At 42.5% G+C, this 24,777-nt stretch overlaps 5 protein-coding genes and 2 non-coding genes across 9 annotated transcripts; 2 read left to right on the forward strand and 5 right to left on the reverse strand.

The window, feature by feature from the left end:
- Positions 1-1,150: 1,150 nt before the first annotated feature.
- Trnap-cgg lies at positions 1,151-1,222 on the reverse strand. The gene has a single exon. It is a non-coding gene; the product is annotated as a tRNA-Pro (tRNA).
- Positions 1,223-1,753: 531 nt separating this feature from the next.
- Positions 1,754-1,825, forward strand: Trnac-gca. Its single transcript has one exon. It is a non-coding gene; the product is annotated as a tRNA-Cys (tRNA).
- A 77-nt stretch (positions 1,826-1,902) lies between these two features.
- LOC119553466 (accessory gland protein Acp29AB-like) lies at positions 1,903-2,889 on the reverse strand. The gene has a single exon (XM_037863868.1). It carries the CDS (start codon positions 2,862-2,864, stop codon positions 2,121-2,123), a length of 744 nt encoding a protein of 247 aa, XP_037719796.1. The 5' UTR covers positions 2,865-2,889; the 3' UTR covers positions 1,903-2,120.
- A 380-nt stretch (positions 2,890-3,269) lies between these two features.
- On the reverse strand, positions 3,270-4,718 carry LOC119552533. The gene is made up of 2 exons (XM_037862152.1): positions 4,313-4,718; positions 3,270-3,766 (listed from the first exon to the last, which is right to left on the reverse strand). The coding sequence occupies exons 1-2, from the start codon at positions 4,716-4,718 to the stop codon at positions 3,270-3,272; spliced, it is 903 nt and encodes a 300-aa protein (XP_037718080.1).
- A 920-nt stretch (positions 4,719-5,638) lies between these two features.
- LOC119553769 (polycystin-2) lies at positions 5,639-8,812 on the reverse strand. The gene is made up of 4 exons (XM_037864375.1): positions 8,208-8,812; positions 7,538-7,909; positions 6,761-7,479; positions 5,639-6,240 (listed from the first exon to the last, which is right to left on the reverse strand). Exons 1-4 carry the CDS (start codon positions 8,745-8,747, stop codon positions 5,664-5,666), a joined length of 2,208 nt encoding a protein of 735 aa, XP_037720303.1. The 5' UTR covers positions 8,748-8,812; the 3' UTR covers positions 5,639-5,663.
- Positions 8,813-9,001: 189 nt separating this feature from the next.
- LOC119553460 (allatostatins MIP) lies at positions 9,002-14,514 on the reverse strand. The gene is made up of 2 exons (XM_037863863.1): positions 14,262-14,514; positions 9,002-10,272 (listed from the first exon to the last, which is right to left on the reverse strand). Exon 2 carries the CDS (start codon positions 10,268-10,270, stop codon positions 9,626-9,628), a length of 645 nt encoding a protein of 214 aa, XP_037719791.1. The 5' UTR covers positions 10,271-10,272; positions 14,262-14,514; the 3' UTR covers positions 9,002-9,625.
- A 2,390-nt stretch (positions 14,515-16,904) lies between these two features.
- On the forward strand, positions 16,905-23,450 carry LOC119553821. 3 transcript variants are annotated; one of them, XM_037864449.1, is made up of 7 exons: positions 16,905-17,614; positions 18,303-18,425; positions 18,496-18,922; positions 18,977-19,227; positions 19,287-19,880; positions 19,939-20,755; positions 20,847-23,450. In XM_037864449.1, the coding sequence occupies exons 2-7, from the start codon at positions 18,339-18,341 to the stop codon at positions 22,718-22,720; spliced, it is 4,050 nt and encodes a 1,349-aa protein (XP_037720377.1). In that variant the 5' UTR covers positions 16,905-17,614; positions 18,303-18,338; the 3' UTR covers positions 22,721-23,450. The 3 variants fall into 3 exon arrangements, with proteins under 3 accessions (XP_037720377.1, XP_037720379.1, XP_037720376.1); XM_037864451.1 differs by lacking the exon at positions 16,905-17,614 and having other exon boundaries at positions 18,248-18,425; positions 20,847-21,445; positions 21,507-21,685; XM_037864448.1 differs by lacking the exon at positions 16,905-17,614 and having other exon boundaries at positions 18,249-18,425.
- The last annotated feature ends 1,327 nt before the right edge of the window (positions 23,451-24,777 follow it).

Below are 24,777 nucleotides of genomic sequence, written 5' to 3' on the forward strand. Positions count from 1 at the left end.
GATAGTTTATGGCTATTTCTCCACTGCTGCAGCAAAAATTGCAAAATTCCTACTGTTAAGAAAAGTGGATTAACCAATTAAATAGGTTTCTAGGACAAGCAACAAAACGGCTAATTTATTATACATTACTACGAGCTTGGAAGTTTTAAATTAAAACAAGGAAGAACGCTATAGTCGAGTACCTCGACTATCAGATACCCGTTACTCAGCTAAAGGGACCAAAGGAAAATGGAGATATGCAAGCAGCAGAGCGAGATTGAAATGCGCCACCTACCGGCGGTAGACAGATTTAAGCGTTGTGGGCGTTAGAGTGGGCGTGGCAAAGTTTTTTTTGGATTAATCGATGGGTATTGACAAGACCAATACATTTCAGTTAAAATTTTTGATCTAGCGTGAAAATTGTGGGCGCCACAGGTTTGGGCGGTTTGTAGGCGTTCTAGTGGGCGTGGCATATTCGCGTGACAAAATTGCGCTGCGCTTAAGCCTAAGGAATCTAAATCTGAAATCCCATTTCTCAATCTTTGATATTTTCCAAGATATCCGCGTTCATATTTACGATTTTTTGAAGTTTGTGGGCGGTTTGTGGGCGTTCAAGTGGGCGTGGCAAACTTTTTTTTGGGTCAATCGATAGGTATTGATGAGAACAAGACATTTCAGTTAAAATTTTTATTCTAGCATGAAAACTGTAGGAGCCACAGTTTTGGGCGGTTTGTGGGCGTTATAGTGGGCGTGGCACTCTGCTGAAACAAACTTGCGCTGCGTAAGAAGCTCAGGAATCTGCAGGCCTAATCTCAATAGCCTAGCTCTTATAGTTTCCGAGATCTCAGCGTTCATCCGGACGGACAGACAGACGGACAGACGGACAGACGGACAGACGGACAGACGGACAGACGGACAGACGGACATGGCTAGATCGACTCGGCTAGTGATCCTGATCAAGAATATATATACTTTATGGGGTCGGAAACGCTTCCTTCTGCCTGTTACATACTTTCCGACGAATCTAGTATACCCTTTTACTCTACGAGTAACGGGTATAACTAACCTAATTTCAGTGGTTTAAGAAAAGCATGAACGAATTTTTCAATTTTAAAACAATAAACATTTTTTAATTTAATTTTTTACAAAAAAAAAATTATATTTTCCACTTGGGCTCGTCCGGGAATTGAACCCGGGACCTCTCGCACCCGAAGCGAGAATCATACCTCTAGACCAACGAGCCGGGTTGATCCGCGGGCAGCTAATCACTCAATATAAAACCCGAGGTAATGCTATAGTCGAGTGTCCCGACTATCAGATACCCCTTAAACTGTTAACCAATTTTCAAGCATAGGCTCTATACGACGGCGACCTTTGTTGACAATTTGATAGGCCTATACAAGACCACGTATTTATCTGCTCTGTCGCTGACGTCACTGGACATGCTTTATTTATCTGTAGTTTCTTAATAATATTCCCCTTTGAAACATTTTCCGCGATTTCTTTTTAGAGTAAGCTTGCGCTACGTAGGCAGTCTTCACGTTGAGTCATAACTCTCTTGCTATTATCAGACAAACGACGAACATGGCTGATCGACTCGGCTGGTGAACCTCGTTAAGAACATAAATACTTAAGGGGGTGGGAAACACTTCCTGCTTCCTGTTACATACTTTTTAACGAATACAGTGTACCCTTTTTCCCATGACTAACGGGTATAAAAACGTGTCCCCAGCAGGGGGCTACATTTTTGCAAGTTGCAACGCCGTGTCAGCATGGGGATATAGCTCAGTGGTAGAGCATTCGACTGCAGATCGAGAGGTCCCCGGTTCAAACCCGGGTGTCCCCTTGTTTTTTTGTCATTTCTTTCCTTATTTTATTTTTAAGTTTTTCTATATTCCAGGAGTAAAATGAAAAATCATCACATTTTATACTGAAAGGTGTTCACTTTAATATGTGTTGTGTTTTTTTTCGGGCTTGCTTTAGTTGCAAAAGATACGACAAATTCTTGAAATACTTATTAAAACAGCAATAATTTCGCTTATATAGTTTATGTTACGTTGTTTTATTAATTTCCACATTGCCATTCTTTAACAGATGGATCATTATTTTAATTAGTGCATTAAAAAGTATTATAATTTTACTTATCCCAACGCCTCGCAAATATAAAATTCGGGCTCTTTACATTCGCTGTCATACATATCGCCATTATAGATATCCACACAGTGATCATTGCCATGTAAGTTGTTGGGTTGACCGCTCCTCCACTTGAAAAAGGATGTGGGTTTCCCAGAGGCGACCGAGACAAACTCCCCCTCCTTGACGACGTCGGTGACGCCCAGCCAGTAGCTAGTACTCCTCTCCAGCTTTTCGACAATGGCAGTTAGTTCTACATTATTTTGGATAGTCGCAAGGTGACCGCCCATCGTCCGGCAGGATTCTTCAGATTCATTCCAGGTCCGACGAATTGCATTTTCAATGTAAAATAATCGTCCCCCAATCCGTTGGAACAGGAAAGATAACACAGAATTCTTCGCTTTTGATTGTGGTTCCTGCAGGTCTGTCAATTGCTTCTCAAGTCGATCAATTATATTTTTCCAGGTAGCCTCCTTTTTCTCCAGAGATTCCTGAAGTTTGAGTAGGTAGTCCTCGATTTTATCCAACTTTGTCTGGGTCTCATTCTGGGTTCCGCAGGCGATCCACTCCTTCTGGTGGAAAGCTATGTGATCGAGCATTGGTTTCAGGGCCTCCAGGCAGAATTCTCCACACTGATTTGGCGGGTCGTGAAGTAGGCATACAGATCGGCCTTCACCCTGACCTTCTGCCACGGATCCATACAGACCCAATGAAAGGAATGCGAAGGAAAAATAAGTCGCGAACTTAAGCATATTAACAGCAAACAACGCAGACAAAGGCTTTTGAAGTACTGATTCTGGATTTATTTTCTAATCTTCAAAGAGCACTGTAATAATGATGATATCGTTGGATGCATATGTATTCATCGCTTTATAAAAACAAGTAAGGCGAATAAGGGGTGTCTCAACAATAAGTTACATGATGAAATATGCCGCTGTAAAATAACAGCATTGCAAACTTTTTATCTTTCACTAAAGTTAAAAGACAAAGTTTGCAAATAATATTAAGTGTACATGGTAATTGGTTTCATGTAATCTTAAAGTATCATAATAAGTTTTTCTTTTTTAAATAAAAACAGATTTTAAACTTTATTTAAATATTTTATAATACTTCCTGATTTATAAACGTTTAGGAAAGAAAGTACTCGGATTAAGAAATCAGAACGAGTAGCTCCCTGATCTAGGAACACGCTGCACAGCTTGTCTTCTCCTTCTCCGCTTGCCGACTGCTGAAGGTCCGATTCCCACTCCCACTCCGATTCCGGGAACGGGAGCGAGCTGCAGCAGGAGAGGATTACTGATTAGGGCGGCGGCGATGCCCAGAACGGTGGCACTGGCCAGCGGAATGAGGAAGCTTTTGGCCAGCAGGGCCTTGGGCGAAAGTTCCGCCGATCCTTTGTGCGAGACGATCTCGTGAGAATCAATGGGATACGAGCCGTAGGAATAGTCCACAGGTGAACCAGGGTAGTGACCAGGCTCCGGTCGGGGTCTGTAAACATGGTATGGGACTCCCGTCTCTCCGCTGGAGGAGTAACCGTGTCCAGGAGCAGGTCCTGGTTCATAGCCATGCCCATTAGGTGATCCGTAGTCGTACTGATATGGCTGACTTTCATAGGCGTAGCTTTTGCCAGCACTTCCACTGCCAGCATAGTGACCTTTATAAAGATAAAACGAATTGAAAATGTCGATAATATCCATTTCATTGAAAATGTGACCTCCAAAAGAGGAAAACACAATAATTATGTTGATAGTGTCCATTTCATGGGAAAAGTAGTTAGCATTAAACACAATATAAGTATTAATAAATTAAATTTTAATGGAATCAATTTATCTAAATGATATCTTAAAATTTTTAAAGCGGTGTATTAAATAAATAATGATAAATGAAATAAAACTATATTAGTTCATATTATGTCAGTTTTATGCATGAATCACTGTATTCTGTTAGGCGTGTTATAGTTAGGCTTCGTACGATTTACAGCTACATATGATTGATTAAAAACTGTTTTTATAAAATCATAATTAGATAATCTAATATTAGTTATTCTAATAACCTAATCCGTGATAATCTTATTTATTCTTGGTTTTCTATAAAAAATTGGTACCAGCCAGCGATTAGTAAAAATCGGATTACAAAATGCGATTCCACATAAAATCCGACGTCTATATATACTACACATATATATATTTTCTTGACTCACCCACGCTAATCCGGTCTTGAATATTTCCACCCAGTTTCCACTTGTCGTAGGCCTCGCTGAGACTCTCATGTATACTGCTGATGTGGGAACCACCAGGTCCTCCGCCACCTCCTCCAGCTGGAGGCAGTGAACTGATGGGTTTCGATATAAAGCCAGCTGCTGTGCTGTCCAACTTGGAGGTCGTTGAACCCGGTCCACGGTAAAATTCCGGCGGAGGATCATAGCTCTTGGCTGCTGCAGAGCCGAGGGGGTCCAATTTCACGATAGCTTGACGTTTCTGCGGTTGCATGGGTTTCCAGGACTCGGGTTCCTTAGATTTATTCTGTGCCTGGGCGGCTGATACGATTATAAAGAGACCGAGGTAAAGGCCAAAGGCCGGGAGTAACTTCCCTTTGAGCGCGAACATTTCAACTGAGTGCGCCGCCTGCAGATCGGGAGACTTTATAAGGGTTCAAGCCCATAACCAGACATGTCGTCACCTGGAGTGGGTGGCATTACAAGCGGTGGCGACAAATTGCAGTCAGACAATTTCAAGCCGCGATTTCAAATCGCCGCTTGGCTGCTGGCATTGAGACGTCTGCAGTGCGTTTCGGTAGCGATTAGTGCCGCCAGCTTGGGAGCTCTTCAAGATACTGCCAGGGAATTCTTTCCACACTCTTTAGTCAGGCATTTCATCAGGTGGCGGAGCAGGTGGGCATGTAGTTGCCAATTTGTCCCTCTCGCGGCTTATTGAAATAAAGCGTGCGTACCCAAAATTTGTAACCCCCGAAATTAGTGGAGTTATTCACGCCCCCAGCAAAAAAAATACACAGAAGTCACAACCTCCGTTTAATTAAATCATTTATCGCTGCCTATTTCAGCGTTGGGTGCTCAGCCAAGGGGAATGATCGGAGGTGAGGTTGAGAGGGTCGGGAAAAGTCAACTATAGTACAAAAGAAAGTTCAGCCTATGGAAAGTGCTTTAGAGGAATTTTGAATAGAGTTGTTAAAAAAGTTACGCAATATTTTAGATCGTTCTTTTCTCAGGTAAAGGGGTACTTACAAGATTATCCTTAGGATACTTTTAGAACCATACCTCATGAGGTACATGGATATAATGATGGAAAACTGGAAAGAAAATAAATAATACCAAAAGAGGCATTTAAATAAATTAAACATAAATTACCTTACATATTTTATGGGAAGTATTAAAGTTTAACTTTGTATTTTCCCATACTAAACGTACTTTCATATAACTTCTATTCGTTCTAAATTATATGGTTCCTTTTTATTTCATCTCTATGTTTCCACAAAAAATTAGCAATAACTGCAGAACAGTATAGTTATATAATGGCAAAGTTATTATGGTTGTATTATATTTGTCCCAGTTCTACTGTGCGACGTTTGCGATACATTTCTGGCATATCCTCGGGATCAGAGTCGGATGCCTGTGGCGTGGGCAGATTACCGTTCTCGTCGCCGAGAACCAAACGCTCCAGCATCTCGACCTGGGCATTCAGAATGGACATGAGCTTGAACATCCGCTCGCCGCGTCTCATATAGTCCGCCTGGCGCTCCGCGTCGGAGATCCTTGGCTTTGGTAGCTTGTTTAGCCTTTCCTCCTCCTGTAGGCTAAGCGTCCATTCCACATTCTGGGCGACAGTGCGACCACGACGTTGGTACTTCTTTCGCCCGCATCGGAACCACCGGGTGCACACATCCACGTACTCGATGCGCAGGAACTCCCAAAAGGTGATTTGCTTCACGCCCGCCTGCTCCTTCAAGTCCCTCCCAGTCTCGTTGAAGTAGTCGTAGATGACGGAGGCAAACACGTTCATCAGGAGAATCGCCAACAGAAAGACCAGCACCAGGTAAAGCATAATTCCCAGGACGCGGCCTCCGTGGAAGAAGTCCGCAGGCTTGATGCCCCCGCTAAAGCCCACGGAGTACCTAAGTTTAAATAAAATAAAAAAATATTTAAAGGTAAGTGCAAGAAATAACGCTTAAGATGTACACTGAAAACAAATGATGTATATGTTCATATTGAACTTCAATTTAGAATATTTAATTTGTTTAATTATTAAATATTTTAACTGAGGTAAATGTTTATATATTAGATACTCTGAAGTCATATTTACTTAAAGCATTTTTAATTGAATGAACAATAATTTAATATCAAGATCAAGGTTTAAAATTCCTAAATGTACTATAATTGTTCTATTTGAAATTTTAAAGTTTAAAATGAATGGTTGAAAATCAAAGCAAAGATATAAAAAGGCCTCTTTTTAGAAGAAAACTTTAAGGGATCACATTTTTTTTAGGCCAATGAAAAAAGGGTATAGGATTTTCAAAAATAAACACTTTTGAAGAAAGTAAAAATCGTTCAGAAATATATACCTGTTAGGAAAATAAATATGTTTAATATCCTAAGCAATTAGTTAAAGATTCGTTTTTAAGACCCGGTACCTACCACAAGCAGGTTATGACGGCCTGGATGATGTGATGGAAGACCTCGGCATTGTTACCGTTCGGCACGGCCAGGGCGATGCCCATGCCCATGAGGAGGACTAGGATGATCACACCCAGGCTGGCCACGGCTCGCCAGGCGTAGAAGAGGGTATGGGTGAAGTGCTGGAAAACAGCGGCGAACTGCAGGACCTTCCACAGCCGCATAGTGGTGATGGCGACCAGGAAGCCCTTAACAATGCCCAACACCTGATGGAGGACCAATGGACGCTGGAAGTCAAGGTATTGGCCCCTGGTGTTCGTCTCGATCATATCGGAGAGATCGTCCGTCTCAATGTCGCGCATTATCGTCAGGCCCAACAGGAAAATGTTCAGCACGATAATTACCAGGTCCACCAAGGTCCAGGCCTCGTGGAGGGCGGTCCGATCGTGCCAGATCTTGGAAAAAACTCCACGCCCGAATTGGATGACTAGGACGGTGTACACGAACAGGACGAAGAGCTCAAAGCCGCTCCTGGTTTCCACAGAGCCCAGCATCCTCACAGTGTCCACATGCACCCGGGGTAGCTGGACGCCAAACTGGGAGTTCTCCACACGCAACGTGATCACCGTGAATGCATTCATATCCGCATTGTACATGGTAAAGTCAATGAACAGGGCCGAAGTGTTTCTATTAAGCCAACTGTAGGATTTAAGGTATTCTATCTGCTTAAGGCAGTTTACCTAGTAAAAAATGAAATTTATAATATAGAATATATATGTTATAATATATATTTCCAACCTTTGTACTCATCAACAGAACTATGTAGCCTGCGAGTTCCGGGTATCTGAGCAAATAGCCCCAGTGATTGAAATTGAGTAGGAGGCCATTGAGAAAGGTGATCTCGAACTCGGCCGGTCGAAAGGGGTCGTAAATTCGCCAGAACTTGTCCGTATAATGCAGCCGCTGGTAGGGGAGGCGCCACTCGGGCGAATACGTGGTGGTGTCCCACTCGGGATCGCGCAGTCCATTGCGGCTGTGAACGGGACGCACCTGACGCAACCGAATCACCCCGATCTTCTGCCACTGCTCCATGGCCCACCAGCCCTCGTAACCATAGGTGTTTGGCGCAAAAAAGGCTTCGATCATGGTAATCCTGAGATAATAGTGGATCTAGGATGGGATGGGTTGGATTTAGGATAAACAGGGGAGTTTAAGGTTTTCTTATATATTATATAGAGTTTATAGAAAGGAAAAATACCACCTTTGCTTAAGTATATTCATGATATTAAGGCTTTAATTTCAAGGTCTTGGAACAAAGTTGGACAATTTAGGGATTTTCCTGAAGTCGCAGTAAAGGGTTATTAAATATATTTTAAATTTATTTATTGGTCTAATATTTATTAGATATATAGCGGTATTAAAAGCCAGATTTACTTGCGAATGAATTTCCAAAAAAATCACTACTTACCTGATAGATAAAATAAACCTCCGACAGGCCATAGGTGACCGAAGTGTTGTCCCTGAAGAGCCGCTGCATGTTGCTGGTATTATAGTAAAGACACTGGTCCTCTTGCATCACCACCACCACCATGAGGGCCACGAAATACGATCCGTAGAGCAAAAGGTCCCCGGCAATATGTTTGTACCTCCGGTTCAGTTTCTCGTTCTGGTGTCTCTCGGTTATTAGGAGTTCGGAACGCAGACTACGCAGACGGATCTTTAAGTAGGCGATGTGGTTTGGCTTGGTTATACCCCTCTCTGCCTTGTAGGGCTGATCTTCGTCCGGCCAAGTGGCGTAATCTATGGCCATCACAAGGAACCGGAGGGGTTCGTAGACGAGGTACAAGAAAAAGAACACCAGTACGACGGTCACCATCATTGTCTTATATCTCTGGGACTCGTGCTCGAATCCTGAGAGGACTGAGATCAGGGTGAAGCACACGACCAACACGAATGTGGTCACTCCGAAACATGCCAAATCCTTGGGTTTAGTATTTTTGAAGATCATTTTAATTGATTTTTTTTATACAATGAATCTTTGCTTATACGCTTTTGACTTTAAAGAAACCGCTTGCTGAGTTTAAGGTTTTGACTTAAGTTTCGTATATTTATGTTTGAAATACATAACAAAGTTTAATAAAAATCATTGTTATTAAAATGAAAACCTAATATATCTTTATAAAACTAAATATAAGCCCTTTAAGATGTTTCATTTATAAATAGGAATTTCGAAATCACTATCTAGGCAATTTGTGAAAACTTTTCAAATAATTTTAAAAAGCTTAATGAAATCGAAACCTTCTTAGTTAAATCCATAACCGTTAAATAAAAAAACAGGCATTTTAAGTAATCTCCAATAGTGCTTAAAATAATCTTAAGTTGGTTCAAAAACTCCGACCCATCCGCATTGAAATCCATACTCATTCATAATACTTTCAACGTACTTGTATTTAATTTTGATAGTTGTCATTTCGTAGGTATTGATGTATATTTAAGTATAAATGTATATGCACAATTCATTAACTTAGTTAACGTTTCTAATTTAAAGCGGTATTCTTCGAAAAGGTCCTCTTGTATACTTGGAAACTAGGTGCTAGGGGATTATTTGACTATAGACACACTGATAAATTGCGTATAATACTGGCTGATCGAGACGGCGATCCGGATCGCATGTCATCGGGATTCATTTTGACAGGCGAGCGCTTTCATACATTTTCGGAATTGACTTTCAGTGGCCCGGGACCGGGAGAATTACCGGACAACCTAATGCGACATGGACACTGAGAACAGAACCCCTTTGCAGGGGAAACACACATACTAAATACGATTAGATACAGGTGGATTATTAAGTCTGGTTAGGTGTTCCTCATTCGGTTCTTCACGGGATTAGTTGCTGGGCAGCTGGGAGCGCTTGCCCCATCCGCCGTGGAGCTTCTGCCACTGGTCGCGTTTGCCCCACATGCCCTTCAGATTGTTCCAGGTGGGTTCGCGCTTGCCCCAGGCGCCCCTGAACTTGTTCCAGCCCTGCGCCTGCCGCCTCTTTCCCCAGGCCACGTTCATGCTCTTCCAGGCCCGCTTCTCCACATCCGGTTCGCTCCCGAGCTCCTCCAAATCCTCATCAGACTGTGATTGTTGTTGGTTCGATTGCTGTTGCTGCTGCTGCTGCTGTGGTGATGTCTGTCCACTGGCCAGCCTCTCAAAGGTTTCCCAATCAATGGTGTTGGTGCCATCTGTAATCACCAGGGGCACAAAGTGTCCGGTCATATAGATATCCGGATCCCCTGATTCTCCGCCGGATGAGCGCTTGCCCCACGAACTCTGCAGCGACTGCCAGGCGCGCTTGTTGTTGCCATACAGGTCACTCTCGCTAAGTTGATCCAGTACCACCTGTTCGGAGAGGCCTCCGCCTCCTGGTTCATTGGAGGCGGCACTGGAGGCACTGCCACTGGCCACCAAACTGCCGCAGGCACTGCCCAGGACTAGGAGCAGCAGCAGAAATTCGTAAGTTCTCCTCGTCTTCGTGTGAGCCATCACTGTGAAAATAGGAAAATCAAAGGTGGAAATTTAGTCAATAGATGCCCAAATTAAGGCTGCTGTTTCCGTAGTGCACTTTAAAAAATATCCTTTCTCAAATTTATTAAAGAGTTTAATGTTGTTTTGTAGGTATTGTAAATTTATCATTAAATTTAGCATACTTTCTCTTAAATACCTTAGAACTTTTCCAGATATTTTAGTATACTTAGTTAAACTATTCGCCTTAAAATATTTGCTTATAGCCTTATGGCTTTTTCTTTTCCTACGACGTTGTTACTGGTTCATTTTAAAATGTCATGGTAACATAGAAAAATAAGGTCCACAGTTCAAAATTAAATACTTCTTATAATCTAATCTAATCTATATATCCAGTCAGTTAGTCGAAACTTAAGCAAGTCTTATATGGCCTTTACATAACCACTATTTTACTTTTTTGATACTAGGGGAATTAAAAATAATGAAATTAATTACAATACTAAAATGGTATCTATAATGATTTTGGTTGTTTCCCAATTATAAACATAATCAAATTAAATTCCAAATTTTTTAAAAATTAAAAAAAAAAGCCGAACTTATTTTCTTTTAGTGAAAAGGTGTAAATATGAATGAATAAATGCCCGGCAAATGACTGATCCCGAGGAGGAGTCACAACCGCACTCGCGGAATGCTCAATTAAGCCGCTGCCGCCGCCACTCGACTGCTCCCTGGGGGTCCTGGGAAGTCCCGAAAGGTCCTGGAGCGAGTCCTGCGGCAACTATTTCCGCCCGCGCCTCTGAATTACGGGAAACACGCGGATGGAACAACAGTGCGGGCAACAAGCGTAGCGATTTAGCTAAATAACCTCTCTAATTGAAAGCGGTGGGGGCCGCAGAGTGGGCGTGAATGGGTGGCCCACCTCCGCGGGGATAACTGAGGTCATGCCGTCTGTCGACCGCTGCGTTAAAAGGCAGCAGCGCATAACAGTTACAATTTATGGCCTATTAATGTCCCTTTTGGAGGTAGCAACCAGCGGGGGCTTACTTGGGGGTATGCCTATGGAATGCCTATTCCAGTAGGCCCCGTGGAATGCGAGTAGACCAAACAATGGGGGAGTTTTGGGGGCGGTAAAAAGCCAACGCAGCGAATGATTGGCAACTCAAGCTGGAATCCCAGTCGATAATGATGCCTTAAAACGTTAATATGCTGCCCCACAGTCAAGATTATGGCTGTGTTTACGCATCGACTTAAGTGCCTTGCGATTGCACTTGCGGCCACTCGACAGACTAGACAAATGCGGGAGGAAAATTCACTGAAATTTCCCCGAGTGTGGGTGGAAAGGCAGCGCGTGTTTGCATTTCCTGCTAAAGTAGTTTTTCCTATGCTTTCGCATGAGCATCGCAACCATGTTGATTTGCATACATGCTACGATTAGCTGTCAACAAAGCCGCGTCCTGCTTAAAGGACACTCCAAGGAAGAGGAACCAATTTATGTTGACATTATTGCCAATTTTCTTAGACACAATAAAACCCATAAAACTCATAAATAATGCATTCATTTAAATTTACAATGTACGGCTCTGACGAGTGACAAATAATTATGTTTGAGCAGTGATGGAAAACATATTGAAAAATTCTTAAACAAAATGATTAACCTTTGAAACTACTTTTCAGCATTAACATATTTATCCGTATTACCTTTAATGAAGGGTTACCCTTAAACTTTTCAAAATGGGTAGAAGTAATAATTATTAAGACGCTTTTTTATAGTTACTAAATTTGTAATACTATATCACAGTTTAAAAACCATTTTATTTATTAAGTTTGGGAAAAAGCACCATTAACTTATAACATTTAATCTATGTTTTCTGGAGTAATACAACCTTTTGGAACCCCTTTTAAAAACCATTTTCAAATAAAAGCCAGAGTTAGAAACTAAAAAGCAGAAATTCAAAAAATCGTTGGCTTAAAAGTAGTTTTAATATACTATACCAAAATATTTCTAATAAAATATGAGTTGATATAATATATCTAGGAATGGTCCCAAAAAAGCATTTGCAACAATGCCTAATGGGCAAATCTAACCCCTTAACTGCCTCACTTCCATTTGAATTAGCCCATTAATAATCCCAGTCAGATTTTATGGTCATTACAAATCAGCAGCAGCTGGTAGGCGCCAACATGGAAAGTCATCAGTCGGGAATCAACTATTCAAAGCCCACCCAGCCGAATCTCAAAATGGTATCTTATCTGTGGGCTCGCCTGATTAAATGATGTTGCTGGCCGCCCACTTGGATTGGCCGACTAATTGAGAAGCGTCGGCGGTGGGTGAGTGTCCAACCCGTTGGATACGGATGCGGATCCGGATACGGATACGGATATGTCCTATAGCTCCTGCTGACTCCCGACTCCTGACTGATTGTCCGAGTGCGGAGTTGGCCGCTTTTTTTCGGCTTAGGATTTAATTTGTGCGCTTGTCGTTGATTGATTGACGTCGCCCAGATGAAAGTTTTAGCGGCTTTGCGCCAAATTATAATATATAGCCACCGCGATGATAGAGCACGCATCGAATTTTATGACCCCCGATGGTGATGGTGATGGCGGTGGGACAAAGGCCAGGCAAACGTGCCTGGTCAAGTTGTAATTGAAATTAACTGAAAATATTTATGGCCCTTGCGGCTGACGTTCCTTCGAATTTCTTAGTTGACGCGCTTTACTCCATTATTAATTTGCCAGCCAGTTGCAGAATTATTCATGTGGTATCAGGATAGCACATCCCGCCCTGCTTATAGCGACTCCTTCAAGTGTGGCAAACACATTCTCGCGCCAAAATTAAACAGCTTGCTGTAAATCGAATTTGCCTGCTCTTCTATTTTTTGCGTGTCTCGAAAAAATAGCTGGGGTAAATATTTGCCAAAGGATGGCATTTGCCAATAAGTATTTTGTTTAAATAGGTTTCCTACCGACACCCACGCTCAAGGACTCGTCGAATCGAGATCTTCTCGGGGACATGGACATTAACGAAAATTCTTAGATAAACAAAATATCCGCAAAAGAGTAAATATACTGCTCGTCTCAAGCAGGTTAGCCATGGGTTTTCCTCCTTTTCTCGCTTCAATTTAGTGAGTTTGTTTTGCAAAGGAGTTGTGCATAATTTGGCTATGGTAAATAAATTTACGCTGATGAGCCTTTGGATTTTTCAAAAGCAAAAAAAAATAAAAAAAATGCTTGCTATCTTTGGCAAAAATTCCATCGTTGGGTTTTAATGAATATTCAAGGGGACTCAGTTAACATTTTTCACAAAACAAAAATTCAGCAACATGCGTCGACATATGTGGGTACTTAAAATTTAATGCATTAATAAGCTTTGTTACACAAAATTAAATCAATGCTAAATAGGTATTTTTTTAAGGAGTGGATAAATTTGTTAAAAATACATCTTTATGGATTACAATAAATTATTTAGGCATTTTTAGGGCCAGCTTTATTATTTTGTAATAAAAAATTATTACTTGATTTCCTTCATTTACCATGGACTTTTTCCATTTTCCGCCATTCAAAGATTTTTCTTTATTTTGGGTCATTATTATTGGTTCTTATCTTCTTTTTTTTGTGTAAAATTATTTATATATTGAATTTTATATAAATAAACTAAATTTGTTTGGATATTAAGCCAACTTATAGGTATTTATACCACGCTTGAGATTAAAAATTTCTAAAAGTAATAGGAACTAAAATAAAAATTTCTTTATGTTAAGCTACCACTTAAAGTTCACACCATTTTTAAACCTCTTGCGTTACTAATAATTTAGTTATAAATGAAAACTGTTTCGATATAAAATTTAGTCTACTTTGGATCTATAAGCCTGCAAACTAGAGGATTAAAAGCCTATTTCCTTTGGTATTTTGGTTTACAATTAGAAAACGAACCACACGAATTGACTTTGGAAATTGGTTTTCCATCTAACACAATCGAATTACGAACGTGTTGAATATTGAGTCGACCACTCACCTGCGAATATTTCCAAAAATACTTTTTGCGTATGTTTGTTTTGCGGCCAGCGGAAACTGGGACCAAGGTTTTGAATTTTATTTCGGGTTTTGCCGTCACTCTTTTATACAATTTTTTTCCATATGAAATAGCGTTTATAATTGAATTTATGGGCACGACTGGAATTCAATTAGCGCTCTCAACTTGACCGGTGTGAAAGTGATTTTATGTGGGGCGAGCAGCTGGATGTCCTGGTTGTGCACAAACCTGTTGATCGAATGCTAATGATACGCAGACCGGCGCGGCGCTCGCTTATAAATCAAAACGGAAACGAACCGCCGCCCGAACGGGAATCCCAATGTCCACGAAGGGTGCTTCGTTTGCGAGTGTGTGAGTGCTGACAGGACTGCCGGCTGCGCACGCACACAATGGCAGATGGGGGATATGGATATCCGCTTGTCGCCGTTTGTGCAACGGAAGTGGCCGAAAAGTGTGTTGCCTACTTAGCAGGGAGCTTGCGAGTGTGTGTGTGGGTGAGTGGGGGGAAGCCCCGAGTTTAGGGCACACATGCGCGATTGTTTACTTAAGCGCCCACCGAGTTCACACTCCCCACACCCGAAGAGCCGGGGCCGATCCCCTGGGGAAAGAAACCAGCCTTGGACTCATTCAAATTCAGGTACACGCTCTCCTTGGGGCATTTAAAATTAAACACACTCCACACTTACAATGGAGCATATTGCATATTGCATTTCTTTGTGTCGCCGGGTGGCGACAATTGACCAAACAGAAATACGATTCCCGCCACTTACCATCCACTTACCTTCACATGCGACACCCCAGCAGGAGGACCTAAGCATCCGGACGAGAACCCTTTTAGTGCTTCATGAATATTTATGGCGACACAGCGCCTCCTCCTCGCCGTTTTGTGGCTAAAAAACGTTGGAAAAAAGAGCTTCTTCAATTACAAGAGAGAGTCGCCACGAAGATGTCACTGGGTGGGCGTTGTATGTGTATCTCGTTCCGTGTGTGGGGCACATCAACAGGTTTTCATTTGCGGCCATTTGATGGGGAGCCGCATAAACGATGATGGGAATATTTATGACACTCCTCTGCCGGTGCGTATAATGAATGGGCCATGAGGCCCCTCGCCCATTGCAACACCCATCCCGACGATAAGCTACGTAGTTACTAATTGATTTGCCCACTGATAAATCGCTGTCGACTCTCAACGCCGGTGACAGCTACATGTGTTCGTTCCCCCGCAGCACGGAAAAAATTGCTTATTCGATTATGGTATATATTTTTTCTAAAGAAAATCGTTCAATAAAAAAGCCATTTTGAGTTTGCATAAAAATAATGAAAGTTATAAGGAATATAGTTTACAGTTTTTTAGAATGTTTAATGAAACTGGATCCTTTTTTTATTATTTTGCAGATGAACGTATCTTTTATTTAATAAATTAATTTTTTTATCAAAAGTAATAAAATAAAATATTTTAAATGTTATTGATTTTTACATTTTGTTGTATGTAAGACATAAACTATTATGATTTAATATTGTAATATGATACAATTTTATCATGTTTTTAAAAAATATATCTACAAATTACATTGAAAGGAAAATAAATACTTCCACACCATATACATTTAATGTCTAGGTAATATAATACTATTTTTTTCAGTGCACTTGTTGGGTGGAACGCTGCAGCAACAGTAGCAGCAGCAGCAGCAAACGATTGTAAATCATTTCCATTTACGTGTCTGGCCTAATTGCTGGGATCCGACGGAGACCTTTGAGCGATCTATTTGGGAACGTCACCACTAATGTTGCATTTGCATGGTGACAAAGTGAATTAAATGGGGTCCTCTTAAAGGCGGAACAATGGCCGCCCAATGGAAAAACGCAGCGAAGCCCCGCCTTGAACCAAAACGCCTTCTCCTTTCTGCCTTTCCACTGAAGGCCACGTTTGTATGGGAATCCCTTGGCGCATTGTGAAGATGATGTAGCTGGCACTGTTGGCAGCTAATAATAATTTGTTTGCACTTTGCATATGCCATCTGGCCAACAAAGGGGCAGAGTGTACGAAAGTCATGGGGAACACAACGTCCTAGAGGTCAAGGCAAAAGTTAAATCATACCCAAACTTTAGTTTCGGGGAGATCGCAATAACTTTTTTAAAGAAAAACAAATATTATTTATGTTTAATTTTTCAAGTCTTGTGGTATGAGATTTTCATTTATTTTTGTTTGTCAACAAATTTCAATCGCGAATTCTTCAGAATTGGGGAAACTCCATCCCTAATTTATTAGTTTTTATCATTTAAAGTTGTACATGAATTCTTCAAGAAAATCAAACCGCGAATTCTTCAGAACAAGGATATCCCATTTTAACCAGACATACATATTCGCTGCCTTTAATTACACAAAGCTCTTAGTTCGATTATGAACAAACCAAAAATTCTTCAGAATAAAATGCTTTAAAATTAACCTTGTATTTCTTAAATATTTTATAACTTTTTTAACGATGATATGATATCAAATTATACAACACTGCTTGGTTCATTCGATATTTTACATCGTCCATTCGATTACTTTTACTCGTGCCGTGAGGCATATGTCACTTCAATTTTGGACAGTCATTGGAAAGAAAAAACTGGTTCGTAAAGGTTAGCAAAAGGTCGTTCGCCACCGGTGCGATGGCGCTTTAAGGCCGTGGCCTTCAGTTACTGGCCCATAATCTTGGTAAACATCCATCCTAAAAAGTGCTGGTTTAAACGGATGTATTTGTCAATTTGGTGGTCGTTCTCCTAAGAAGTTGGCTTTTAATCATCGTGAGATTTCTGATAATGGCCAATTCTGCTCTCCCGGTTACTCTGGCAAGTCTGGGTGTTGCATTGCAACCTGCGTTTTTAGCTGTTCCAATCGGCCATTCTCTAGTATTTCGTTCTGCGGGAAGTCCTTCTGGATTTCCTGCTCGTCGATTGCCGCTTGCTTCATCAGAAGATTTCCCAGCACATCCCTGAAGAAGGACTCCACTATAACGGCGAATGAAGTGACCTCTATAAGCTTGGACTTCCTTTAGAAAATCTCCGTGGTCGCACCAAAATCTGGGCACCAAGAAGAGCTGCTGCGACGTAATGGCATGCGGGATTGACGCCTCCTGCGTGCTCTGGGCAGGAAACGAATGGAGTACATCAAAGAAGTGGTTTCATTATGACATTCCAGTGGAATGTTGTGCATAACACTACTCCTTAAGAAATTATTATTATCTCGACTTTCATCTCTAATCAAAAATAACCAATATAACCAAATTCTACACTGAAGTACACAGTATCATCAGGATTATGAAGTCTTAAGGAAAAGACAGAGATATGGGGTAAGTCGTATTGATAAAAATAACTAACTACTTTATTCTGCTACCACATTATGTGTGCGTTTGTTTTCGATGGCATGTTTTTTGTTAAATTTCTGGTTGAAAATACTGCCTTTAGTGAAATCTGAATTTTTAAAACCTTATAGAGGGAATTACAATTTAACGAAAGTTGGCAGAGCAGTGAAGAAGGTACATTGGAACCTTAGGGCGGTCCATTGTTATTATTACAATTACCTGAAAAAAATAGACGAACGATTTTTTTTCACAAAATGTACAGTCGAAAAATTAGTTTTTTGTTTGTTTAATTTGTTCCTTATTAAATGGGAAATACTATATATGAACCCAACCGAAAACCTCTTTACACACTTGCCAAACTTTACTTAAATTATCTTTAAAAATATTTTGTTTATTTCTAAAAGTCCAAAAGTATATTTCCGTGACAATATTAATAACAAATTGTATTAAATTTAGTTGTTATATTTATTGTTATATTAAATTGAAAGTTTGCATTACGTTGCTGTCTGACGTAAGCTAAAACCAACCACTTCCTCAGCGAGTGCAGCCACCACCCGTAGCGAGTACACCAACCGGCGCTGCCACCCTGTCGCAAACATAAATTAGGGTTCCATCTCTAGCTAGACAAATAAATATAAGGCCGGCTGGGCTGACAATTAATTTGTTTTTCCGAAAGGTTTTCACAGGACTGTCATGAAATAAAGGCTGCGAAATGGAGATAATACTGCCCCAGGAAGTGCACAACGCGCAGAAGTTCCTGGATTGCGCGGAGCAGCTGGACTACGATGAGTTCTCGGCGGTGAGCGATTGCGTTCTATATTTACTCGCCATGGTCCTGATTTTTTCAGGGGTAAAATCTATATTTACAGAAAATGTTTGTATTCTGCACCGGCCACAGTGATGTTGATGTGTTCGAGCTGATGGGCAATGACCGGCTGTCCCAGTTGATCTACGGCTGGGAGGTGTGCCACCTGCCCACCAGGGACCCGCAATCTTTCGGGGATCCCGCGCTGCGCCACATCGTCCAGGTCCTGGCCCACCACTCGCTGCAGATGTGGTTCAGCCAGGAGTGGAACACCTGCTCCGAGGGCCTCAAGCACCTGCTGCTGTACAGCCTCACCAAGGCGGTGCCGGCGTTCTATCGGATTGGCGACCTGGCCAAGATCGACTGGTCCTACATCCTGCAGTACCAGACGAAGCCCTGGAGCACCCCGTACCTGCAGCAGCTGTTCCTCAACCTGAAGATGAACAAGCACCATGCCATCGAGCACACAGTTCCTGTGGCGGCAGGAGAAGGTTCGAGGGTCCTGTTTATCCACATGTCCCCCTAATTCCTCTGTTCGTCTTTAGACATTGCTTTCCTGATGCAGGAGGGTCTCTCCCTGATCATCCTGCGCCTCATGCAGCTCTTCAATGCCGGCAACTTTGAGGCCGTGAAGCAGCTGGCCCTCCGCATGCTGGCTGCTTGGCTAAAGGCCCACGAAAATGCGCCATTTGAGTCCTTTGAAAAGGATCAGAACACTATTACTCTGGTGGGGCATCTATACCTTTTGACTATATTCGTTAGAGATGAAAACCGCGGCTACGTTATTGATAATTTGGTAGGAAATGGTGAATGACACAACATTACAGACTAATGTATTAAAAAACCCTCCCTCAGATGTACAACATTCGCTTCTATGCCCAGACCATGCAGGAAGCTTCAATCTCGCATGACATCAACTTCACACCAGCTCGTCTTATTGCCCAGGTTTGCGTGCGTCTGCATCTCGGCAGGAATGGCTTCTTCGAGCAAATTGGCTTTAAGAAGTTCAAGCTCAATATGGTCACCTCATTCGCCGTCATGCTGGAGGCCTACTCCAGCTATGTGCTGGGCAATCTTTTGATGGAGCTTCAGGCACTCAACGAGCATGATTTCCTGGAGCACTTGCCGCAGTTCAAAGTACTGATGTATCGCTATGTGGAGGAGCGGGAAAACAGTGAGCGGTTCCTCCTGGAAGAGCTAAAGAAGATGGAGAACCAGCGAAACAGCCACTTTCAACCACATGTGGTGGATCTTAATCTAAACTACCAACAGCAGATATGCAAAGGAAACCGAGCCAGTAATATTGGCAACTACAAGAACTGTGACGATGATGAAAAGCCATTGCCTGAGGCAGACGAGGAACAGGATCGACAAATAGATCCGGTATTTCAAAATGTACCGAATAACGAGGAGGTTTTAACCTTTGTGTACAAACTTTTGGCAGAACGTGTAAGTTGGAAGACCCAATTCCTGCCACTTATGGTCTAAACATTTGATTTTCTTTCAGAACTTTTCAGGCTGGAAGTTTGCCAAGATTGCCTTGCTGTTAAAGATCATTGGTCAGCAGCTGAATGCCATTGAAATATGGCGCTATCATCCCGGTCTGACCACCGAGTTTATGCTCGATTTGGAGCAGAAGATGTCGACGAACTATGCCGACTTGGCAAAAGTATTCTCCGACCATGGATTCATGGAGGCAGAATTCTGGCTTACGGCTTTCTACCTTAACCCGATAACTGTGAACTACAACGAGGTCAGGCGATGTTCGCGGATCAAAAAGAAGCGTCAGGAGGAGGATCACTGGCCGCCAGCTGCGGCCGCCCACACTGTCAAGTACGAACTGCTGAGCTCCACCATCGATGTGGACGAGATTGTGACCATAACTAACCATCACGCTCCAGTGGCCGACTACGATCCGGTATACAAATCGCTGCAGGCTCTGCGGCTACCCCGCAGTATAATCAAGGACCTTCTGACGGTGGTCTTCCAGCCGCGAAACAAGCGATACTCCTGGGCTCTTGATTGGCACACGCTGCACGAACGATGCCATGCTCTACTGAAAAGCCGGGACCTGAAGAACAAATTTGTGTCGCTCAACATGGCCGAGGCAGGCGACCACTTGCAGTATCTTCAGATCGACTATGCGAAGTACAGGGATCGACCGCAGTTGGACTACGGCACCATCGAGGAGGGCTACGAGAACGCGGCTAATCTGCCGGAGGCGGAGGAGGAACCAGAACCAACGCCTGCAGTGGATGAAGAAGCTGCCAAATCCATGCAGCAGAAAAAGCGGAGACCAGCTAGACGCAAATTCTGGGATGAAGGTGAATATATTATATTATTATTTGACTTGATCTTTTTAACCCCTACCTATTTAAGTTCTAAGAGTTACAATAATATTTTAAAATCCCCTAGTGTTCTCGGAAGACGAGGAGGAGGCTGTCTCAAGCGACTCGGAGCCCTACTATGCTGGCAATGGCCGCAGGACTCGGATTAGAGCGGCAGCCATGGTGGCCAATGCCATGTTGTCCGACATGGATCGCAGTATACGAGGTGGCCGGCGATCGAGCTCTCCAGCCACATCAGAAGCTAAGTCAGACCCACAGTCCGAAGTCGATGCGCCGTCGACGGTCAACGTCGAACCTGCAAGGCCACCATCCCCAAAAGAAGCAGCCGCCAGTGACGAGAAGCGCACAATCAACGATCTTATGGAGGCCAGGACCAAGTACAGCAACGAAACCGGCGGCTTCAAGGCCTTCGCTGACATCTGGAGCTTTGAGAAGGAAGAGCTCCAAAACGTGGCCAGCGAGGTCAACAACCTGATGGAGTGCAGCTCGGTGCTAAACAAATTCAAGAACTTGAAGACCCTCAAGATGACGGCAGCGGCAAAGGCGCCCGAGCAGCCAACAGGAAGGATGGCTCGCACAGGATCGGAAACCGAGAGTGTGAACTCCGAAACCTCTACGATGGCTACGCACGAATTCAACGATGAGACCAGCGACGATTCCCCCGGTGTAAGTAAAGAGATAACGCCATCGCCGCCACCGAAGTTTTATTTTACCACGGGGACACAAGTGTTGCAGCCCGCTAAAGAAGTACAGACGCATGTGATCGGGGAGCCCCTGGAAGCAACTAAGGTGAAACCAGAGACCCTGGAGAGCGAAAACTTGACGCAGGAGCCCAAGGAAGTTGGACAGAGGACCAAGGATCCACTACGCCCTAGGCAGCTAAAAGATAAGCCCTTGGAAACTGAGCAGCTATTGGAGGAGGTCCTGGAAACTAGGCAGCTAGAAGGTGAGGTCCTACAAACTAGGCAGCTAGAAGAGGTTGTGGAAAATGAAACAAATGCAAATAAACAGCAGTCAACAGAATCTGAACAAAACAATGAGCCATTAGAAGCTGGACTGCTGGAAGGAGACGTTCCGAATACTAGAGAACAAAAAGAAGAGCTTATCGACATGGAGCCAATGAAAAGCACGCATCTACCTGAAGTATTGGCAACGAGCATTGAAACGGACACAGAAACCGACACTGCGGAGGAGTCCTTGCGGTTCGACTACGCTGACCATGAACCAGAAAGCAAGCGCTTGAAGATGGATGCCATAAACGAGGAATCTAACCCGAATTCTCCTTCACGGGAAGCTGCAGAAAAGGAGAGGGAACGCCTCATCCACGAGTGCCTTACCCGTCCTGTCCAAGTTTGTTTAAATAGATTGACGGCGCAGGACATTGAGAAGCTTCGGGGAGTGCGGGTGCGTATCAAGCGCACCAACATATCAGATTACTATCGCGAGCAGGCAATGCACAAGCAGCTAAGAGTCGCAAGGAGCCTAAGAAGCCAGAGTCACTCCCTCACCGAGGACAGCAATGCATCCTCGCAGAGCTACGATGCCCGTAGATATGGTAGGCGCCGCTTCAGGAAGTTTGTGCACATCACATCGGACTCGCCAGCTCCTTCGCTATCGTCCACGCCATCGCCTCGTTTGGAGCCCAAGCCGATATTTAAGCACATTACATCCGATTCCTCGACAGATCTGGAAGAGGTGCCTCATGTAGCTTCCTCTCTTAGAAGACGAGGACGCGGACGAGGTCAGGGACGAGGCGGTCCAAGGAGCCGAACCCAAGCCCCTTCACGGCATACACCATCCATTCCGCCGGATGTGATCGAGCTGTCCTCGGACTCGCTCTCCTCCAATTCGCCAGTGCCTGGAGCCATCAACCCGATGATTCACTTCACGGATGTGATGGAGATGGATCCGCTCTACGAGGAGGCAATCGTTCCCTTCTAACACGCCGTGGACAAGTCGAACCGGCTTCTGTGCCGTAGGCGAGGTTCTACGTGCTCGGAACGAATGCTGGAGAGGGGTTGCATGGAGGTTGAGCAGCGCGGAACGATGGAAATGCCGAGGGAGAAAGGAAGATGGAGTATAGCTGGGAAAATCGAATTTGTCTCGCTTGTTAAAATGCAATTAGCCTGGGGCACATTTGGTGTTTGCTTTTGCAAGAACATAGCCAGGATTCTGATGAAATTATTTACGTGTACATCTGTTTGTCCAAGTTTCCGGCTCGGTTTTTATTTGGACTGTGACGACGCCCGCGGCCAACAGTAAAAAACTCTCGACGAGTCCAGGCCAACACTCAATTGAAAAAGCAAACGCACCCGTTCTTCAATTAACTGCCTAATTGATATGCATTGTGGTTCTAAAAAACCAAATTAGCTACACGCGTCGGAGGAGCTCTTGAAAAAGGAAGACGACATCGGCGACACGTGGCGGTTGGTGTGAATTTTAGTGGCAATATTCTTATATCAATAACCAAGGGGTTGGTAGTGAAAAAACCGAGCTGGGAAACTATTGGCATGAAACATGATCAGAATTGTTAGTAGTTTATAGCTATTGTTCAAATGAGATACTTGTTAGTATTAAAACTGTTCACAATTTAAATGTTCAATTGTAAATTAGTCTTTTGTATATGCTACCTAAGTGTGTACTGGAAGATTTTTATCTAACTATTGTAAAATAATTTAATGATGGAAAATTGCTTCTGTCTTGTTTGTAGTTTTTGGTTCTAAACTTCTATTAATAAACAAATTTAAAACGGACTTGTATTGTCTGATTTGTTTTTCGAAGCTATGAATTAATAATAACAAAGTTGTTAATATTGTATATTTGATAGTCATTATTAAAAATATCTAATATCTAAATTTAAATTGTTAGGTTCCAATATTTGTTCCGATTAAGAGCCATAATGTGTTTAACACAAAAGCACTTAATTAATACCTAGTACAATGCAATCGGTAGTTCATTAATGTGAAATATGGCATATTATCAAATTAGCCCCCTTCACACTCAAGCAGTCCTGCCTCGTGCTGGTAATTTGCGACGTTTGCCGCATATCATAACAAATCCGCACGTGGCCACTTGAAACTGCAACTTCGCTCCTCCTTTAACCGCCTTGCATCAGATAGGAAATCCACACCAGCACTCTTGGCCACTTGAGCAGCCGTTAAGACCACGGCACGTGCCAACGCCTAAGTTCTGGATCAGGAGGATGGACTGGGGACTGCAGAGGAGTGAGCGACTACACATGTTGCGTTTTCGGAAGTGGAGGCGGTATCCTGGCCACGTGCCACTAACCCGTTTAGCGACAGGCGTAAGCCCTAAACGATTATTGCGGTTTAGAAGCGAAAGCCGAAAGAGTTGCGAGTAATTGAATCGTTTGAATTGCAATCGCATTAGGCGATAAAATAAAATAACAATTTATATAGGCCACGAAATCGATATACTCTATATAGAGATGGGTGAGAACTTTTTACTAAACAGATCAAGGGATTGTCATAAACAGATTGGTTTTGTGTTCAATGGGCTGACAATGATAGATTCATCCATATATCTCATAGGTATAATATAGGGCAATTCACTAACTAGAAATGACAAGGTATAGATTACTTTTCATTTCGGATATGATGATATTTTGGTTAATCAGGACCACTTATTTTACTCATTTTATTGATAGTTTTAAAAATCAAAACCACATATTTTAAACATTTTCTAAGTTTTGTATACGCGTCTGCATCATAAAATTTGATACAAATTTTTTATAAAATATAACATTTTTTTCAAGTTCTAAACATTATATTACATTTTCTAGATGAATTTTAATTAAAATAAATGTGTTGTAGGATTTTTTTTAAATCATTTACATTTTAAACCATCTCTAAAAATATTTCAATCATACCATTTTTGTACTTTTTGTATAACGAAACTTAATATAAAATATTATTATATATAAATATAAATTAAATATAACCTTAAGAAAGGGTATGAAAAATAGCTGTGAGCTTTGA

Source organism: Drosophila subpulchrella, chromosome 3L, assembly GCF_014743375.2.
Source record: "Drosophila subpulchrella strain 33 F10 #4 breed RU33 chromosome 3L, RU_Dsub_v1.1 Primary Assembly, whole genome shotgun sequence".
NCBI lineage: Eukaryota > Metazoa > Arthropoda > Insecta > Diptera > Drosophilidae > Drosophila > Drosophila subpulchrella.

What these genes read in the sequence shown, in the direction of transcription:
- LOC119553466 (XM_037863868.1), bottom strand. Translation starts at nt 2,864, where the DNA reads ATGCTTAAGTTCGCGACTTATTTTTCCTTCGCATTCCTTTCATTGGGT.
- LOC119552533 (XM_037862152.1), bottom strand. Translation starts at nt 4,718, where the DNA reads ATGTTCGCGCTCAAAGGGAAGTTACTCCCGGCCTTTGGCCTTTACCTC. An exon ending in TCAAGACCGGATTAGCGTGG is followed by an intron (nt 3,767 to 4,312) that starts GTGAGTCAAGAA and finishes ATCTTTATAAAG; the next exon opens with GTCACTATGCTGGCAGTGGA.
- LOC119553769 (XM_037864375.1), bottom strand. Translation starts at nt 8,747, where the DNA reads ATGATCTTCAAAAATACTAAACCCAAGGATTTGGCATGTTTCGGAGTG. An exon ending in AGGTTTATTTTATCTATCAG is followed by an intron (nt 7,910 to 8,207) that starts GTAAGTAGTGAT and finishes ATCCCATCCTAG; the next exon opens with ATCCACTATTATCTCAGGAT. An exon ending in TTCTGTTGATGAGTACAAAG is followed by an intron (nt 7,480 to 7,537) that starts GTTGGAAATATA and finishes ATTTTTTACTAG; the next exon opens with GTAAACTGCCTTAAGCAGAT.
- LOC119553460 (XM_037863863.1), bottom strand. Translation starts at nt 10,270, where the DNA reads ATGGCTCACACGAAGACGAGGAGAACTTACGAATTTCTGCTGCTGCTC.
- LOC119553821 (XM_037864449.1), top strand. Translation starts at nt 18,339, where the DNA reads ATGGAGATAATACTGCCCCAGGAAGTGCACAACGCGCAGAAGTTCCTG. An exon ending in GCTACGTTATTGATAATTTG is followed by an intron (nt 19,228 to 19,286) that starts GTAGGAAATGGT and finishes ACCCTCCCTCAG; the next exon opens with ATGTACAACATTCGCTTCTA. An exon ending in ACGCAAATTCTGGGATGAAG is followed by an intron (nt 20,756 to 20,846) that starts GTGAATATATTA and finishes AAAATCCCCTAG; the next exon opens with TGTTCTCGGAAGACGAGGAG.